The sequence below is a fragment of the Loxodonta africana genome, chromosome 11 (genome assembly GCF_030014295.1).
Source record: "Loxodonta africana isolate mLoxAfr1 chromosome 11, mLoxAfr1.hap2, whole genome shotgun sequence".
Classification (NCBI taxonomy): domain Eukaryota; kingdom Metazoa; phylum Chordata; class Mammalia; order Proboscidea; family Elephantidae; genus Loxodonta; species Loxodonta africana.
This window is the reverse complement of record NC_087352.1, coordinates 88,417,966-88,437,895: the sequence shown is the minus strand read 5'-3', so window position 1 is coordinate 88,437,895 and position 19,930 is coordinate 88,417,966. Positions and strand designations below refer to the sequence as shown.

The 19,930-nt window shown below is 37.5% G+C and overlaps 1 protein-coding gene across 1 annotated transcript in view; it reads right to left on the bottom strand.

The window, feature by feature from the left end:
• Positions 1 to 12,877: 12,877 nt before the first annotated feature.
• Positions 12,878 to 19,930, bottom strand: part of ABHD3 (abhydrolase domain containing 3, phospholipase) — a 51,332-nt gene continuing 44,279 nt past the window's right edge. The window contains exons 6-9 of the mRNA XM_003406770.4: positions 19,342 to 19,515; positions 17,542 to 17,590; positions 17,298 to 17,463; positions 12,878 to 13,733 (exon numbers count right to left, since the gene is read on the bottom strand). Coding sequence (XP_003406818.2) covers positions 13,555 to 13,733; positions 17,298 to 17,463; positions 17,542 to 17,590; positions 19,342 to 19,515 — 568 coding nt within the window. The 3' untranslated portion in view covers positions 12,878 to 13,554. The remainder of the gene's footprint in view (positions 13,734 to 17,297; positions 17,464 to 17,541; positions 17,591 to 19,341; positions 19,516 to 19,930) is intronic.

The window sequence follows — 19,930 nt, the reverse complement described above, 5'->3', positions numbered from 1 at the left end:
TTAAGTGGTTGAAGAATAGAGCCAAAAAAGTGTTCAGTATTGAGAATGGGGATAATTAGCACAGGTGAGTAATTCACAGCTTTCTGGTGCATATGACAAAAGAGAAAACATTGTTCTTTTATCATCACAAGGCCCATGAATATATAAATATCTATCTTTTTGCTTAGAGATAAAACTTAAAGCAAATAATAAAAGCAATTACATATAAGAATTTTTACTGCATTAACTATAAATGCTGATTTCAATATTATATTCTAGAAGAAGCTTCACTTCTACACCTAGGCTTGTTTTTAGAAAAATGTTAGGGCCAAAATACTGTCTTTTTGGTGAGAGCCGGAGTAAAATAGTATATTTTCTAAGCGTTCTTTATCATCTGACATTGCAAATTGTCCACAACTCCAACTTAAGTCCTAAGAAGTTGAGTGTTGCCTTGTGATGAGCACTATGCTAGGTTCAGAGCATCTGTGAAATTTTAAAAATTATCATCTTGACTCTGAAGTCTGTTTTCACACATGTTGTGATTCAGGAGAGGTGGTAAAAAATTCCTTTCCTGATTTGTACATAAATTCTTCCTTTCCTTCAGGGTCAGGGCCTAGAGTTCAAGTCTTATAGAAGCATTCCACAGTAGCAAATACCCATTAAGGACATATTAAGAACCGGACACTGCTGGCCTTACAGGATAAAATGGAGAGCAAGAAAAACTCTTACCTGCTGTCACTGTGCTTACAGTCTGCTCGGAAAAGCAGATAAATAAAGAAGCTATTACAACCAAGTGTGAAAACTGCCGTAGCCAATGGTAATTTCTTTAACTTCTAGAATTCTAATGTTTTTCAAACTGCAGATCACAACCCATTAGAAGGTTGCAAAATGCATTTTTACAAAAATTTACTTCACTGTTGTTGAGAATATTCATAGCAAAACATATACCAATTCAGTAGTTTCTACATGTACAATTCAGTGACGCTGATTACATTCTTTGAGTTGTGCAACCATTCTCACTCTCCTTTTCTGAGTTGTTCCTCCCCCACTAACATAAATTCACTGGCCCCAAGTTTCCTATCTAATCTTTCAAGTTGCTGTTGTCAATTTGATCCCATTATAGATAGCTCTTCAAAGAGCATGATGCTCAAGGCAGACATTTTTTACTAGTTACGCTAAACTATTGTTTGGTTTTAAGAAAACTTGAAGGGACATTTTTGGTTTAAGGTTTAAAGATTGTCTCAGGACAATAGTTTCAGGGGTTCATCCAACCTTCATGGCTCCAGAAAGTCTAGAGTCCATGAGAATTTGAAATTCTGTTCTGCATTTTCTCTCTTTTGATCATCAGGATTCTTCTATGGAATCTTTGATCGAAATGTTCAGTAATGGTAGCTGGGCACCATGCAGTTCTTCTGGTTTCATGGCAAAGAGGCAGTTGTTCATGAAGGCAATTGGCCACACAGTCCATATCCTTCTATTCCTCACTCTTCTTTTTCCTCTGTTGTTCCAGACAAATAGAGACCAATCCTTGTGCCCTGAATGGCTGCTTGCAAGCTTTTAAGACCTCAGACACTAGGAACTACACAATGAACTAGGAGGTAAAACTGAAGCACTAAACAAGTTATTAGGCCAATTAATTGGAATGTCCCATGAAACCATGACCCTAAATCTCCAAACCAAGAAATCAGATCCCATGAGGATTTTGGTTTTACATAAGCAGCCTCAGAAGCTACTTTTTTTTTTTTTTTTTGATCATTGTAAATGTATTTATCACACAACTTCTTACAGGTGTACAACTTACTGACAGTAATTACAATATCTGGCTGTGCAACCCCACCCTTAATACGATATTTCCATCACCATTATCCACCCTTTCCCCTCCCTCCTACCCCTGGTAACCACTAATAAACTTTGTTCTCTTACATTTGCCTTTTCTTGTCTTTTTATGTGAGGTCATATAATATAGGTTGTTTGCACTTTTGGTTATTATGAATAGTCCTGCCAAGAACAGCAAATTGTATTTTTGAAGGTAAGGTTTTAAAGTAATAAAAATTTTCATACACAAAAGTAGAGGGAATAATGTAGAGTCCATGTACCCAGCTACCACATTTAAGAATTAACAAAATTTTGCCATTTCTCATTTTGACTTTAAAAATGAAAACAGGATAGTTAAAAGAATAAAATAGGCTAGAATAGAACAGGATTGACTACAAAATATGAGAGTGTATTGCACACAGTAAGTATTTTTCCATATAACTTGTGTACTTACTGGTTTCAAGATACAAAAAAAGAAAGGGAGGAAGGAAGGAAAAGCATTGCATCTATTTGTTTCCCTAGTACCAAAACCTTGTTGCTGTCAAGCCTATTCCAACTCATAGTGACCCTACAAAAGAGTAGAACTGCCCCCATAGGGTCTCCAAGGAGTGACTGGTAGATTTGAATTGCTTCCTTTTTAGTTAGCAGCCGAGCTCTTAACCACTGTACTACCAGGGCTCCTAGTACTGAATACAATGCCCTATATAGAGAACGCTTTGAATAAATGTTTGATGATGAGAATAACCAACAGCGACACGAGAGATTAACTTTTCAAAACAGGAGAGCCGTTTCATTACTTCTCGGAGCTTGCTATTGTGTGAGGAAGCAGCTGAGAACAGTCTACCCTCCGTGTAAAAGAATCAACGCGTAGAAATGCTAATCCTATCATAACTGACACACACACAACCACATGCATGAATTGTAGTATTTTTGTTTTGCACTAATGAGAATATATATATACACATATATATATTAAGTATATATGTGTGTGTGTGTATATATATATATAATTGGAAACCGTGGTGGTATAGTGCTTAAGAGAGAGTTCAGTTGCTAACCAAGAGGTTGGCAGTTTGAATCCACCAGGCACTCCTTGGAAGCCCTATGGGGCAGTTCTACTCTGTCCTATAGGGTCACTATGAGTTGGAATCCACTCAATGGCAATGGGATTTTTATATATATATAACCCGTAATATGTATACATATATACACACATACACAAATCAACTTTTTCATTAAATAATGTGTCATAAATATCTTTACAAGTCAGTACATATAGTGCTATCTCGTTCTTTTTGATGGCTACATGAGTGTGTCATAATTCATCTAGTCCCCTACTAAATATAGGTTGTTATCCTTAATGTCCAATGCTGCAATGAACACATCCTTGCTAGCTTTTCCTATAGGATAGATCCTTCAAAATGCCTGAGATATTAAGAGCTATTAAAATTAGTTTGATGGTATAGTTTACTGAGCACCTGATTTGTCAGTTTACTAAGAAGCCTACTGCCTTGTGCTGGTTGGCAACACTACAAAGCATACACACATTAATTTTAATTTCTCACCTGTTCTTGATGGGTGCTTTATCAGTCATTCCTATTATTGCCATAAGTTATGATTTTTCTTCCCAGATCTTCTGCTTACCTATGCTCCAAAACCAAAAACCAAATCCACTGCTGTTGAGTCAATTCTGACTCATAGTGACCCTATAGGACAGAGTAGAACTGCTCCGTAGAGTTTCCAAGGAGTGCCTGGGGGATTCGAACTGCTGACTATTTGGTTAGCAGGCACAGCTCTTAACCACTATGCCACCAGAGTTTCCGCCTATGCTCCAGGTACACCAAACTTCATACAATCCTCTTAATTTATCACTTTCATGTTTGTCCTATTTCTACCTACAAGTTTCTTCCCTAGCTCATTGCCTGGTGGCCTTCTGCTCATTCCCTAAAGACCATCCAGCTCAATCTTCCTCCTGGGAAAGCTTTTCATATTGTCCCACATAGACAGCAAAAAGAGTTCATCTTTCCCATGAGGCTCCACTGGGCCTCATACAGAAGTCCATTATAGTACTTCTCATGCTAGTAAAATTATCGGTTCACATATTTGCTTGTTATTGTGTGTGAGCTCACTGAGGGCAACGATGATATCTTTCCTTCTTTTGAAAATTATTATTTTTAAATAGGTAAAGCATACCCACAGCAGAAAATTCAAAAGACAAAAATCTCTCTCCATCTGTCTCCCAATGCCCAGCTTATCTCAGACAAAATTACTGTTCCTAGTTTTTGGGGTATCCTCACAGAACTAGTCTGTGTATACATATATATATATAATTTTTTTTACTTTACTACTTTTGTGTAAAAAACACACACATACACACTGTTCTTTATCTTGCTTTTTCACTTATATTTCCTAGAGATCCTTTCATATCAATACATCTAGATCTGCCTCATTTTTTAAATGGTGCATATTTCACTGTATGGATAGGCTTCAGTTGAGTTAAACAATTCCCTACTGATTAATATTTTATATACACACACACACATATAATTTCACGTGTAGAAATATTCCTGGAAATGGAATCAGTAGGTGGGAAATGAGCATTTTTGTGTAATTTTGGTAGACGTTAGCAAGTTACCCTCTGTAGAAGTTGTATTAATTTTATACCCCCACCAGCAGTACCTACTGGCCCACCTAACCAAACTGTGGTAATTTTATTTTTTTATTTTTTTGCTATTCTGTTAGATAAAAAAAAATATTAGTCCTGGCTACTGACTGCTCTGATGGATCACAATAGAGGGTCCTGGACAAAGCTGGAGAAAAATATAGAACAAAATTCTAACTCACAAAAAAAAAAAAAAAAAAAAAAAAGACCAGACTTACTGGCCTGACAGAGACTGGAGAAATCCTGAGAGTATGTCTTGGTCATCTAGTGCTGCTATAACAGATATACCACAAGTGGATGGCTTTAACAAAATCCAGTAAGATAGAAGTCTGAATTCAGGGCACCAACTCCAGGGGAAGGCTTTCTCTCTCTGCTGGCTCTGGAGGAAGGTTCTCATCATCAGTCTTCCCTTGGTTTGGGAGCATCTCAGCACAGGAACCTCAGGTCCAAAGGATGCACTCTGCTCCTGACACTGCTTGCTTGGTGGTATAAGGTTCCCAACTCTCTGCTTACTTTCCTTTCTTTTTATCTCCTGAGGGAGAAAAGGTGGTGCAGACCACACCCCAGGGAAACTCCCTCTACATTGGATCAGGGATGTGACCTGGTAAGGGTGTTACAATCCTACCCTAATCCTCTTTAACATAAAATTACAATCACAAAATGGAGGACAACCACAGAGCACTGGGAATCTTGGCCCAACCAAGCTAATACATATGTTTTTTGGGGAAACATAATTCAATCCATGACACCCTTGAGCTCAGTAATGAAGTCACTCCTGAGGTTCACCCTTCAGCCAAAGATTAGACAGGCTCATAAAACAAAACAAGACTAAAGGGGCACAACAGCCCAGGGGCAAGGACTAGAAGGCAGGAGGGAACAGGAAAGCTGCTAATAGGGAACCCAAGGTCAAGAAGGGAGAGTGTTGACATGAGGTAGGGTTGTTAACCAATGTCATAAAACAATATGTGTACTAACTGTTTAATGAGAAACTAGTGTATTCTGTAAACCTTCATCTAAAGTACAATAAAAACATTAGTAGTTCAATTTGTACTTCTGGTTATCATCACTGAGGTTGAATATCTGTACATATGTTTAAAAGTCATCTTATTTCCATTTCTGTATATTGTCCATTTTCTATTGGGTTGTGGGTATTGTTTGATTTGTTGGAGATTTTGATATATTAAGGAAATTCCCAATGATATCCAGTGTCCTCCATAGTATCTGTCACAGAGCTGACAATTGGTAAGTATTCATTGACTAAGTAGAAGAAAAAACAAACACAATAGTGGAGTGCCAGGAAAAGCAAAAAGGAGGTGGTAAGGTGAATTCGACGGACAGAACACCTATTCAGTAGTACAGGCAAATTCATCAGGTTTCATTAGAAAAATTAAACAAATGGCAAAATGCAAAATATCAACAGGATAAGACATCTTTAAGGATGGTGTCTGAACAAGGAATTAAAAAAAAACACTAGGGAGTAAAAGATGGTAATGGAACTGCCTGATAAGGAATTCAAAACCCTTATATATAGGGTCCTTAAAGAGAACAAGGAAAACACAGACAAAACCCTAGAAGAATTCAGGAAAACAATAAAGGAGAAAATGACAAATTAAATAGAAATTGTACAGAAACTGTAGCTAGAAATCCAGAAAATTAACAATAAAATATCAAAAATAGGTAACCCAATGGAAGAACATAGAAGTAGAATTGAAACAATGGAAGAATTAGTGAGATGGAGGACAAATCTCTTGACACCAATTTGTTTGAGGAACAATCAGAAAAAAGAACGAAACAAAATGAAGAAAGTCTAAGATTTATGTGGGACACTATGAAGAGGAATAATTTGCATGTGATGGGAATCCGAGAACAGGAGGAGACAAAAAAAAAAAGAAGAATTTTTGAAGATTTGCTGGAAGAAAACTTTGCCAATATTATGCAAGACAAGATTTCCATCCAAGAAGCTCAATGAACCCCATACAGGATAGACCCCAAAAGAAAGTCACGAAGACATATCATAATCAAACTTTCCAAGTACAAAGATAAAGAAAGAATTCTGAGAGCAATTCAGGAAAAATGAAATATCACCTACAAAGGAACTCCAATAAGACTAAGCCTCTGGTTCCTAGACAGAGACCATGTGGGCAATGGAATGACATACATAAAACACTGAAAGAAAAGAACTGCCAACCAAGAATCATGTACCCAGCAAAACTGTCTCTCAAATATGATGGCAAAAGTAGGACATTCACAGATAAACAGAAACTAAGGGCATTTGTTAAAAACAAACCATCCTTACAAGAAATATTACAGGAAGTCCTTCCAATAGAGAACCGACAACACCATGAGAGTAAGCCACACGATGGCATCACCAAGGTGCCAACCCAGATAGAGAAATATCAAAAGTAAAATAAAGCTACAGAACCAGAAATAGGGAACCAGAGATGTCAATCTGAAATCAACGACAACTTCAAAACAAAAAGGGGAATGAATATTGTAGCTACAGAACTTCCAAATGGAGAGGAAGTCAAGGCAATATCTAAAAATAACAGACTGTTTTAAACATAGGATGATAAAGGTAAACCTCACAGTAACCACAAAGAAAATTAACAAACTTACCCACCAAATAAAGAAGAAAATAAAAAAGAATCAGTAATCAAAAAATCGACAAAAAGGAAGGAAATGAAAAGACAATCCATTAACAAAAGGAACTAAGCACAGAAAATTAAGCAGAACAAAGAAACTGTCAACACAACTAGAAAAAGCATAACAAAACAATAGCAGTAAATTCATATCTATCAATAATCACACTGGATGTAAACAGTTTAGATGCACCAGTCAAGAGACAGAGAGTGGCGGAATGAACTAAAAAAAAAAAAAAGACCATCAATATGCTGCCTACAAGAGATATACTTTAGACACAAAGACATAAAGTGGTTAAAAATCAAAGGATGGAAAAAATATATCAAGCAATTAGTAACCAAAAAAGAGCAGAAGTTGCAATATTAATCTCTGGTAAAATAGACGTTAAATCAAACTCTATCATAAGAGACAAGGAAAGACAGTATATAACGATTAAGGGATCAATCTACCAAGAAGCCATAATAAATATCTATGTGCCCAATGACAGAGCTCCAAATACATAAAACAAACCCTAACAGAAATGAAGAGAAATAGACAGTCCTACAATAACACATCATTTTTTTTTCTCTTTTTACTTGTACTTTAGATGAAGGTTTACAGAACAAAGTAGTTTCTCATCAAACAGTTAGTACACACATTGTTCCATGACATTGGTTAACAACCCCACAACATGTCAACACTCTCCCTTCTCAACCCTGGGTTCCCTATTACCAGCTTTTCTGTTTCCTCCTGCCTTCCAGTCCCTGCCCCAGGGCTAGTGTGCCCCTTTAGTATTGTTTTGTTCCATGGGCCTGTTCAATCTTTGGCTGAAGGGTGAACCTAAGGAATGATCTCATTACTGAACTGAAAGGGTGTTGGGGGCCATACTCTCAGGTTTCTCCAGGCTGTGTCAGGCCAGCAAGCTTGGTCTTTCTTTTTGAGTTAGACTTTTGTTCTGCATTTTTCTGCAGCTCTGTCCAGGACCCTATATTGTGATCCCTGTTAGAGCAGTCAGTGGTGGTAGCCAGGCACCATCTTGTTGTACTGGACTCAGTCTGGTGGAGGCCATGGTAGATGTGGTCCATTAGTCCTTTGGACTAATCTTTTCCCTGTATCTTTAGTTTTCTTAATTCTTCCTTGCCCCCAAAGGGGTGAGACCAGTGAAGTATCCTAGATGGCCGCTCACAGGCCTTTAAGACCCCAGATGCTACTCACCAAAGTAGAATGTAGAATATATTTGTTATAAACTATGTTATGCCAATTGAGCTAGATATTCCCCGAGATCATGGTCCCCACACCTCCCAAATCAGCAATTCGGTCCCTCAGTTGTGCTGGCTTCCCCAGTATGGTGTACTGTCTTACCCTTCACCAAAGTTTCCACTTATCTATTGTCTATTAAGTGTTTTTCCATCCCCATCCCTCCTCTCCCCCGTAACCATCAAAGATTGTTTCTTTTTGTATGCAAACCTTTTCATCAGTATTTACAGTAGCGGTCTCATACAATATTTGTCCTTTGGTGACTGACTTATTTCACTCAGCATAATGCCCTCCAGATTCATCCATGTTATGAGATGCTTCAGAGATTCATCATTGTTCTTTACCATTGTATAATACTCCACTTTAACACAGCATTTTTGATGATGGACAGAACAACTAGAAAGAAACTCAGCAAAGATACACAAGATCTAAATAATACAATCAACCAACCTGACCTTATAGACATGTAGAGAGCACTCCACTCAACGGCAGTGCAATACACATTCTTCTCCAGGGTACATACATCATTCTCTAGAATAGACATTATCCTCGGCAACACAGCAAGCCTCAATAAATTAAAAAATATTAAAATAATACAAAGTTATCTTCTCAGATCACAACACTATAAAATAAAAATCAATATCAGGAAAAAAAAATCAAGCATTTGGAAACTGAACAATGCCATGTTTAAAAACCACTGGGTAAGAGAAGAAATGAAAAATGAAAAAAAAATTCCTAGAATCAAATGAGAATGAAAATACACCATACTGAAGTCTTTGGGACACAGTAAAAGCAGTGTTCAGAGGCCAATTTATAGCAAACGCACACATCAAAAAAGAAGAGCCAAAATAAATACCTTAACCCTAGAACTCAAACAAATATAAAAAGAGCAGCAAAAGCAACACATAGCTGCCAGAAGGAAGGAAATAATAAAGATTAGAGCAGAAACAAGTGAAACAGAAAACAGAAAAAGAACTGAAACAATCAACAGGACTAGAAGCTGGTTCTTTCAAAGGATCAATAAAATTGACAAGCCACTTGCCAAGCTGACGAAGGGAAAAAAAAAGAGAAGATGCAAATAACCCAAACAAGAAATGAGATGGGTGAAATCACAATAGAACCAACTGAAATAAAAAGGATCATGACAATACTATGAAAAATTATACTCCAACAAATTTGAAAACTGTGGTGTAACAGATTGCTTTTGTGTGGCCTTTCTTGCCGTGGTCTTGTAATTCCCACCCAGATACTTGGGTAGGACTGTGTGATAGCATAATTGTGGCCCACCAGGGGAATTAGTTAGTTTTGCCATCCTGCTGGGCTTGAAATGAACTACCCCAGAAGCAGGAAGAAGAGCCCACCACCACCAAGGAAGGAGCGATGTACAGGAGAGACCCTCAAGAGACGGCACAGTGGGCTTCCCAGCCCATGGAGTGAGAAAGTTGAGTCCTTTTGGGACTGAGGGCCAGGGAGAGGAATGCCTGTGAACATGGCTGTGAAGAGGCTGCCCTGATGCGAGAACTGTATCCTTGAGTGTTCCTGAGCCTGAATTGTAACCTGTTACTTCCTTAATAAACCTCATAATTATGAATATGTTTTGAAAGTTCTGTGTGGCTATTACGATGAATTATTGAACCCAGCAGAGAAGTAGAGAGTGCTGTGGAAAGGACGGTTGCTGTTAGAATTGGTAAAGACAGTGGAGAAAGGAGGCATGTCTGACCTCCGCCTCATGTGAATCAGCCTTGGGCTGTTGATCTCAATTCTCCTTTCCCTTGGGAAGTTAGAGGAGGTCAGACAGCACACCCAAGCAACTTTTACAAAAACCTAGAAGAAACGGACAAATTCCTAGAAACACATTACCTTCCTAAACTAACACAAACTGAGGTAGAAAATCTGAACAGACCTATAACAAAAGAAAAAATTGAAGAGGTCATAAAAAAAAAAAAAAACTACCCCCCTCACACACAAAAAAGCCCTGGCCTAGACAGTTTCACTGGAGAATTCTACCCAACATTCCGAGAAGAGTTGACACCAACACCACTCCAACTATTCCTGAACACAGAAAAGGAAGGAATATTCCTGAATTCATTCTATGAAGCCAGCATAACCATGATACCAAAGCCAGGCAAAGGCACCACATGAAAGAAAATTATAAGCCAATATCCCTCACGGACATTGACATAAAAAATCTCAACAAAATTCTAGCCAATAGAATCCAACAGTATATCAAAAAAATAATACATCATCACCTGGTGAGATTCATACCAGGTATGCAAGGATGGTTCAACATTAGAAAATCCATCAACATAATCCACCACATAAACAAAACAAAGGAAAAGAATCACACGATCATCTCAATAGATGCAGTAAAGACATTCGATAAAGTTCAACACCCATTTCTCATAAAAACTCTCATCAAAATAAGAATAGAAGGGAAATTCCTCAGTATAATTAAGGGCATATACACAAAACCAACAGTCAACATTATTCTCAATAGAGAGATACTGAAAACATTCCTCCTGTGAACAGAATACAGACAACAATGCCCTTTATCACCACTCTTATTCAACATTGTACAGGAAGTCCGAGCTAGAGCAATAAGACAAGAAAGGGAAATTAAGGGCATCCAAATTGGTAAGGAAGAAGTACAAACTATCCCTATTCACAGATGATATAATCCTATACATAGAAAATCCCAGAGAATCCACAAGAAAGCTACTGGAACTAATAGAAGGATTCAGCCAAATGGCAGGGTACAAGATCAACACACAAAAATCAATTGGGTTCCTCTACACTAACAAATAGAAATCTGAAAAGAAAGAAAGTTAGGAAAACAATACCATTTACAATAGTCTCTCAAAAGATAAAATACCTAAGAATAAACCTAACTAGGGATGTAAAAGGCTTATACAAAGAAAATTATGAAACACTTTACCTGTGTTTTATTGACTATGCAAACGCATTCAACTACGTGGATCATAACAAATTATGGATAACAATGTGAAGAATGGGACTAAATTGTCCTCATGAGGTACCTGTACATAGACCAAGAAGCAGTCGTTTGAACAGAATGGGATACTGTGTGGTTTAAAGTCTGGAAAGGTGTGTGCCAGGGTTGTATCCTTTTGCCGTACTTACTCAATCTGTATGCTAAGCTAATAATCCAAGATGCTGGACTATATGAAGAAGAATGTGGCATCAAGATTGGAGGAAGACTCAGTAACAACTTGAGATATTCAGATGACACAGCCTTGCTTGCTGAAAGTGAAGAAGACTTGAAGCACTTACTGATGAAGATCAAAGACTACAGCCTTCAGTATGTATTATACCTCAACATAAAGAAAACAAAAATCCTCACAAGTGGACCAATAAGCAACATCATGATAAACGGAGAAAAGATTGAAGCTCTCAAGGACTTCATTTTACTTGCATCTATAATCAATGCTCACGGGAGCAGCAGTCAAGAAATCAAACAACACATTGCATTGGGCAAATCTGCTGTAAAGGCCTCTTTAAAGTGTTAAAAAGCAAAGATGTCACTTTGAAGGCTAAGGAGCACCTGGCCCTAGCCATGGTATTTTCAATCACCTCATATACATGCAAAAGCTGGACAATGAGTAAGGAAGACCAAAGAAGAACTGATGCCTTTGAATTATCTGAGCCATATCGACTGAGGATAATTATCCTTGTTTATGGAGTACACGCTGTTCAGACAAAAAAGCACTGGTATTACCATTCTGCCATTCTAGACTCAGTATTGAGGGAATACATTATCAAGAGCTCTCCAAATGGTGGCATTTTTTGATAGACAGTTTTGTGTTAATATGCTTTATTTTGCACATAGTTCTCTCAATGGGGCAAAAATATACATATTTTAAAAACATGTTCAGATAGTAAAAGAAGAGGGAAAAGGTGTTCAATGGTATGGAAGCTATCATTGTTGACTGACAAGCCCAACAACCATGGCCAACCCCTTCTCCCTTGCCAGCCTCGACTATAGTTGGAAAAGTTTACTTATTTGCTTTGCCAGTTTCCTACTCAACCAGGGGTGGCCATGTGGCCTGGTTCTGGCCAATGGGTATAATTGCAAATCTTCTGGGAAAGCTTTCACTTTTCCAAAAGGGCAGGTATGTCTGGCACCACTCCTTCCCCCTTTCCCTTCTTTGAATGTGAATGTGATGTCTGGAACTGCAGCAGGTGTTCTGCGTCTAGAAGATAACCAGGATGCTCAGGATAGAGTGGAAACAGAAAGAGCCTGGGTCTTTGATGACACTGTAAGCCCCTGTACCTACTCTGGACTGCCTACCTGGAGATTACTTCTGATGCAAGATAATTATCATTATTCCTTAAGTCATTGTTAGATAGGTTTCCTGTAGCTGAAAGTATTCATTCTTAACTGGTATCAATGGTGTGAGCCAATGGTGGAAACAGGGAAACAAAACAATTTTATTTTTCACCTTAATGTGCTCATGAGATTATCATAAATTAATTTCTAGGGATTATTTTCTGGGCCTTTTTTGTAGATAAAAACTTACAAAGAAACAGTTTAAAATGGCAGAATTTATTTTAATATAATGGTATATATGTATGTACATATGCTATTTTAAAATAAGCATGTGAATTATAATCATTATAAAACATAAATCAGCCCTAATTTAATATTATCAGAGTAAAAGAACATGTACTTAAGTCAGTCTAACATTGTTGCACTTGCCTTTTTAAAGTTAGGATACATAAAAAGATTTAGTGCACTGTATTTCAGTTTTCATGGTATCATGATATATCGTCAAGGTATAAATACCTTTAGGAATGTGCCAACTTATAACTTATATTCAAATAACCAAAACCTCTTAACAGTCATTAAAGTACCATTAAATCACCTAAAATGAGTAGCTTAAAAAATACTGGCCTAAATTAAAACCCTGAGGAATTAAAATCTTTTTACATGATAGTTTTGGTTAAGTGCAATTCCATTTATACTACTTTATTTAAGGTCATACTTGGTAAGGCATAGTAAAAATAAAATCTACATAATAATCTAATACTATATTTAATTTCTTGCTACAAAGTTGGTTTCGTTTCCCCAAAAAGTAGTTTTTGCATGTCATTCTGGACCTCTTCACCCACCTGCTGGCTTATTTGCTTTATATACTATAGTTAAAATTTGTGCACTGAGCTCAGCTGCCTTTATAATGGTGGCTCAGACAAAACGCACCTGAAGACTACATGTTAGAGAGTTCACGTCCATGTTCAACCATGGCCTGCACAAACTGCTTGAAGACACGATCCATGTAAGTGGATTGCCTCGGCCAGATTCCTTCCAGAAAACCAATATGGCCTCCGTAAGAAGTAAGGACCAAAGCGACATGAGGGTTTTGCTTAGCAGTTTCTACTGGAATAGCTTGGGGAGTGGTGGGGGGAGAAGGGAGGAGGGTAGGAGAGAGAAAAAATATTATCATTAGCAGCTTTTTTAGAAAAAGTATACACCTTTACTATTTGTAATCAATTTAAACCACCATTAAACAAATACAGATTTTTTTTTAAACAAATATCTGTAATGAGTACAAGTAAATGGGATAAGTTCGACAAATTTATATCAACTGTCTATATTTTTGTAACAATTCATGTTTACAGTCATGTCCTGGACCGTCATTTTTAGAAGAATCAAACCACCTGTTTTTAATTACAACACAAAAACTTAGATCCAGTGTTGTTTTGAGAAATTAAAGTAAGATAATTCAAGGATCAGTGAGTACTTACACACGATATGCTGTAAGACTCCCAACTTGGTGTTACCACCTCTGAGAGTTACAAATTCATGATATAAGACTTTGCTTAACTTTATATGCAGTTAGATTCCCGAGGCCAATAAGTGGCTGTATTAAAGATTCAAAATTATAATTATGTTTACATAGTAAAAACATATATAAAACCAAAACCAAATCCACTGCCATCAAATTGATGACAATGACCCTGCTGGACAGAGTATAACTGCCCCATAGGGTTTCCAAGGCCGTAATCTCTACGGAAGCAGACTGCCATATCTTTCTCCCACAGAGTGGCTGGTGGGTTCAAACCCCTGTACTTTAACCCAGTACTTTAACCACTGCACCACAAGGGTTACTGTTTTGCTATCATAGATAACAAAAAAAAGGAATAAAATACTTGCAAATAGTAGTAGTGTTTATCTTTTAATGGTTTTCTTTTCCCTCGTCTGCATTTCTATTTTAGTCAGGGGAAAGAAAATTTTTATTTTGGAAATATAGTTGCTGTATTTAATATAATTCACCAGTAATGACAATCTTTTCATACGCTCTGAGAAATCTGTCCTGAGTATAAAATTTACTCTAAAAAAAAAAGCCATTGCCTCTAAAGGATGTTAATTAAAGTTGCTTTATTTTTATTATTTTCCTCCCATGTTTAGAGTTCAGACAGTTAAAATGTTTTGATTTAAGATTTATAACGGGTTACAACCTGGCATAAGAAGAGTGTTGATTTCAGGTTCTGCCAAATCTTATCTCCTTAATTAAGATAATGCGGTTGATATGATAAATAGACCTTTACACCTTGGGCTGAATCTTGGGCATAAACAAGCTAATTAAAGGCAAGCTCTCCTTAGCCCACCCAACTCTTCAGAGGGAAAGGAAGCTGATATACCAGAAGTCCCAGCCCCTTCTAAGACAGGGATGCTGCAGTGCACAAACTGCCTGTTTAGACAACACTCTCAATTTGATCCCTCACAACATTCCCAGAAAAATAAACCTAGAGACCCTAAATTAAGGCACAGCAAGCCAAGTCCTTGTCCAAGAGGAGACCTTAACTCACATCCAAGGCAGCCACAACTGTCTCAAGGAAGCAGACTTCAAAGTGAACATCTATCTTGGGATCACGCATGGGAACTTAAGGGAAGGGCTAAACAAGTGATGGAGTCCCTGGGTGGTGCCAACAGTTAACACACTCGGCTGCTCAACAAAAGGTTGGAGGCTCAAGTCCACCCAGAGGTATTTCAGAAGAAAGGCCTGGCAATCTACTTCCAAAAATCAGCCACTGAAGAATCGTACGGAGCACAGTTCTACTGTGACACACACAGGGTCACATGAGCTGGAATCGACGGCAACCGGACTGGAAAAGACTGACACTATTTTTGCTTTTCCTTTTCACCATACCTTAAGGGCTTAGATTTAGAGTACTGCATTGGCCTCTAAGGTGATTATTAAGAACGCCTGTTTCACACTGTGGAAACACTCAGCAATTTCTAACACTGTTGGAAAGTTACAGTCGTATCAGAAGAACAAAAGGCTGAGCCACGTGTGAGTCATGTGAAAGACGCTGGCTGCCTGCCTTCTCAGACTGCAGACAATTGTCCACTATTCTGATGTGGCAAGACAACTTTAAGGGCGAGAACAGGAGATAATGAGTCTAAACTTCAACCAAGTGAGTTAGGCTAAATGTTAGGAAATTTTTGTTGCTATAAGAAAAAAAAAAAAAAAATCTGGGTCAGTGAAATACAAAAAATGGATGGAGAAATACTAGACTTCCTTAATCCAATGAAAATAGGCTAACCAACTAATGTTAAAATTCAGTTTCATTTTCTGGTTTGTGGCCAAAGGCCAAAAATTACATGTATCTAAAATTATCTGTGATTAGCCATAAATCACACAATAAAATGGAATTCCCTAGAGGAATAATAGGTGATTTTTAAAATATACTTTGGGGATTTTCTGAAATTTTCACAATACATATGTATTGTGTTTGTAGTTAGAATAATTTTTATACTTTTTTAATGAAGTACTTGAGGAAAATGTTTTAAAAGTATTTAGGGGGAAATAAGGAGAGAGTTTTATAAAGTGCTTCGTGATGTTTCGTCAGAAAAAAATTAGAGGTCAAGTCTACTGATCCTTAAGACAGTATGATTACCGCTTCTTTTATATTGCTTCAGTGTATGAACACAAACATTTATGTCTTTGCTACCAAATTCCTTATTACTTGAATTAAAAGAGCTGAAAAGTTAATTTTGGCATAATTTTCTTTCATATAATATCCAGAGGGAAGACAAAGATTCTTTCCTTTCAAATATGACTTTATAGTCCTAAAGGGCTATAATGAGATATTCAAGGCCATCACCATGTTTATAAAGTCTGAAATTCTCTTCCAAGTTAAAAAAACAAACCAAACCCATTGCCCTCATGTCGATTCCAACGCATAGCAACCCTATAGGCCATAGTGACCCTGTAGGGCAGAGTAGAACTGCCCCACAGGAAACCACAGGGTTTCCAAGGAGTGGCTGGTGGATCTGAACTGCCGACATTTTGGTTCACACCTGAATGCTTAACCAATGCGCCACCGGGGCTCTCTCCCAGGTAAGGGGGGGAAACTACAATTCCTTTTATCTAAAACCCCACGAAGAAATGGCATGTGATGACAATGTACACTTGAGGCAAAGATACTGTAACATAATCTGTCCAACGAGCAGAATATGTGATAAGAAAGAAGTTACAAAACTGAGAACAAGCAAAATATTGAGTCATAATTTCTTCTGAGGCTCTCACAGAGGAGTAGACAAGGTTCTCTGAAAATGTTTAAGAAGTGATCCAAGACATTTAGATATTATAAGTATCTAGGGTTTTTTTTTCTTTCTGTTTATCACATTAAAACATGTGACTGACATTTTATTTCTTAATAATGTATTTTCTTAGCAAGCCTAAGCCAAGCCAAGTCTGTTGCCATCGAGTAGATTCCGACTTACAGCAACCCTATAGAACAAAACAGAACTTCCCCATAGGGTTTCCAAGAAGGAGATGGTGGATTCAAACTGCCAACCTTTTAGTTAACAGCCGAGCTCTTAACCACTGCACCACCAGGGCTCCTTCTTAGCAAGAACAACATTAATTGCTTAATACTGTATTTTCTTAGCAAGAATAACAGTTAATTCATGTCAAAATATATACAAAGATGTTCATTTTACCATGACTGGGTGAGAAAACATCATCCACAGAATTCAGACACAACACAGGAATTCCTACTGACTTTAGTCTACGATTGGGACTGGCATCAGTATAATAATCATCAATTGTTCGGTAGCCAAACATGACTGACGTGAATCGCTTATCAAACTCTCTGATGGATTTAGCCTGAAAAATCAAAACAAATTATATCTATCCTTGGAATCAAACAAGAAAATAAAATATTATACAAAGTTTCTCTCCTACCTTCATGACATGATCCATATCAATTTGTTTTACAAACATATGCCGGTGCCTGGAACAAAAGAATTCCAATAGTAAAAAATCAAGTTCAAACACACCTAAATGCATAATAATAAATAACTAAATATCCTAGCACAGGGTATGCAGTTGGTACTCAGTAAATATTTATTTAATCAAACAAAGCAAGAGTACGTTGATATTTCTCCTGAAGACTTATGTTTTAAATTGCTGGGCTGAAAATTAGAATTTACATTTTTGCATACTTATTTTTCAAATGTTGCTCATTTTTCTTGTAAAATTGACAGTTTAATTCAGGTCACTCTTTCACTTTTCTTGCTACCTTCCCCGTTTCACAGACCTCTTAAGTAATTAATGATGACTATTCATTTTTTTTTATTCGTTAGTATTTCTAGAAATATTTTATAATGAACATCTGTAGTTTTATAAACAAATGAAGCTTAATCCAATGTTTAATGTGAACTTTCACGATAACTATGGTTTTCAACAAGTCATGCACAAATAAACTGTCTTTTTCTTTAGAGTTTATATATAAACTTATCAAGTCACTTAAAAATGCATCACACCAGTCTTCACATAAACCAGACACTACATCAGCCTGAGATCAGAAGAACTAGATGGTGCCCGCCTACAACCCATGACTGCCCTGACAGGGAACACAACAAAGAATCCCTGAGGGAGCAGGAGAGCAGTGGGATGCAGACCTCAAATTCTCATAAAAAGACCGGACTTAATGGTCTGACTGAGACTAGAAGGACCCTGGAGGTCATGGTCCCCAGACATTCTGTTAGCCCAAGACAGGAACCATTCCCAAAGCCAACTCTTCAGACAGGGATTGGACTGGACTACAGGGTAGAAAACGATGCTGGTGAGGAGTGAGCTTCTTGGATCAAGTAGACACCTGAGACTATGTAGGCAGCTCCTGTCTGGAGGAGAGATGAGAGGGCAGAGGGGGTCAGAAGCTGGCAAATGGACATGAAAATAGAGGGTGGAGGGAAGGAGTGTGCTGTCTCATTAGGGGGAAAGCAACTAGGAGTATATAGCAAGGTGTATATAAATTTTTGTACGATACTGGCTTGATTTGTAGCCTTTCAGGAGAGAATTAAGTACTGACGAGATTACTCATGAGGAGAGTGCTGGTTCAGTGGTAGAATTCTCCCCTTCCATGCAGGAGACCACGTTTCGATTACTGGCCAATGCACCTCATGTGCACTCACCACCATCTGTCAGTAGAGGCTTGCATGCTGCTATGATGCTGAACAGATTTCAGTGGAGCTTCCAGACTAAGACAGCTCAGGAAGAAAGGCAATCTACTTCAGAAAAATCAGCATTGAAAATCCTAAGGAATGCAGTTCTCCTCTGACACATGTGGGGTCGCCATGAGTTGGGGGCCAACTTGATGGCGGCTAACTATAAGATTAGCAACAGGTAGAAAATTCAGGGAAATGGCCTATTATGTTACTTAAAACATTCCATACTAATATTGTTAGTCTCAGAGAATAATTTAGAACAGTGATCTCCAAAGTGGGGTCCATGTTCCCTAGGAATTATATAAGACAATCCAGTGAGGGTACAGAAAGAAAACATTATTATTTTCATATTTTTCACTTATATTTAAAAATTTTTATGTATGTTTACCATATACAGAATATTTTGGTATGGCAGTAAATGCATATAATATGTAAATAAACATACGTATTTGACAGTGTTATGCTTTAAAACTTCTTACTGTTAGGGTATGTAATCCAAAGAGTTCGGGGACAACAGGTTTTAAAGACAACTCACTTATTAACTGAAGACTGGAGGCAGGTTGTCAAATAGTAATTAAAAAGCAGCCAATTCAGTGGCTTCTCCAATGACTCCGAGCAAGCAAAGGTATTCCAACCAACTGAAAAAGTTGCAGCTGCCATCAAAGGAGTTTTAGACCCAATTTTGCCCAGGTAATTTAAAAGCAACATTCTAAAATGAAGAGAAACAGGAAAATCAGTGATTAATTTGTTATCTCTCTCAAGGCATCCCATTTCTAAGTACGTACTTCACATTAACTATGGAGAAGAAAACGATAAGCCAGTGCATAAGTCCTTTATCTTGGAAAAGCAAGTATCTTCTTTCTTTCCTTATATTCATATAATTGTTTATCTTGTGGTGGGCTGTATTGTGAATGGAAGAAAGGATACCATCATTACCTATACATGTATCCTTCTGTGAAGTAAAACTTGAGAGAAATCCACTGTAACAGTGGTTTTCAAATTTGGCTGCACACTGGGATCACCTGGGGAGTTTAAACACTACTACTGATGCCTGCTCTCAATCCATGAATTCTGGGTTTACTGGTGTAGGCTGGCATCCTAGGAGCCTAGTAACAAGTCTCTGA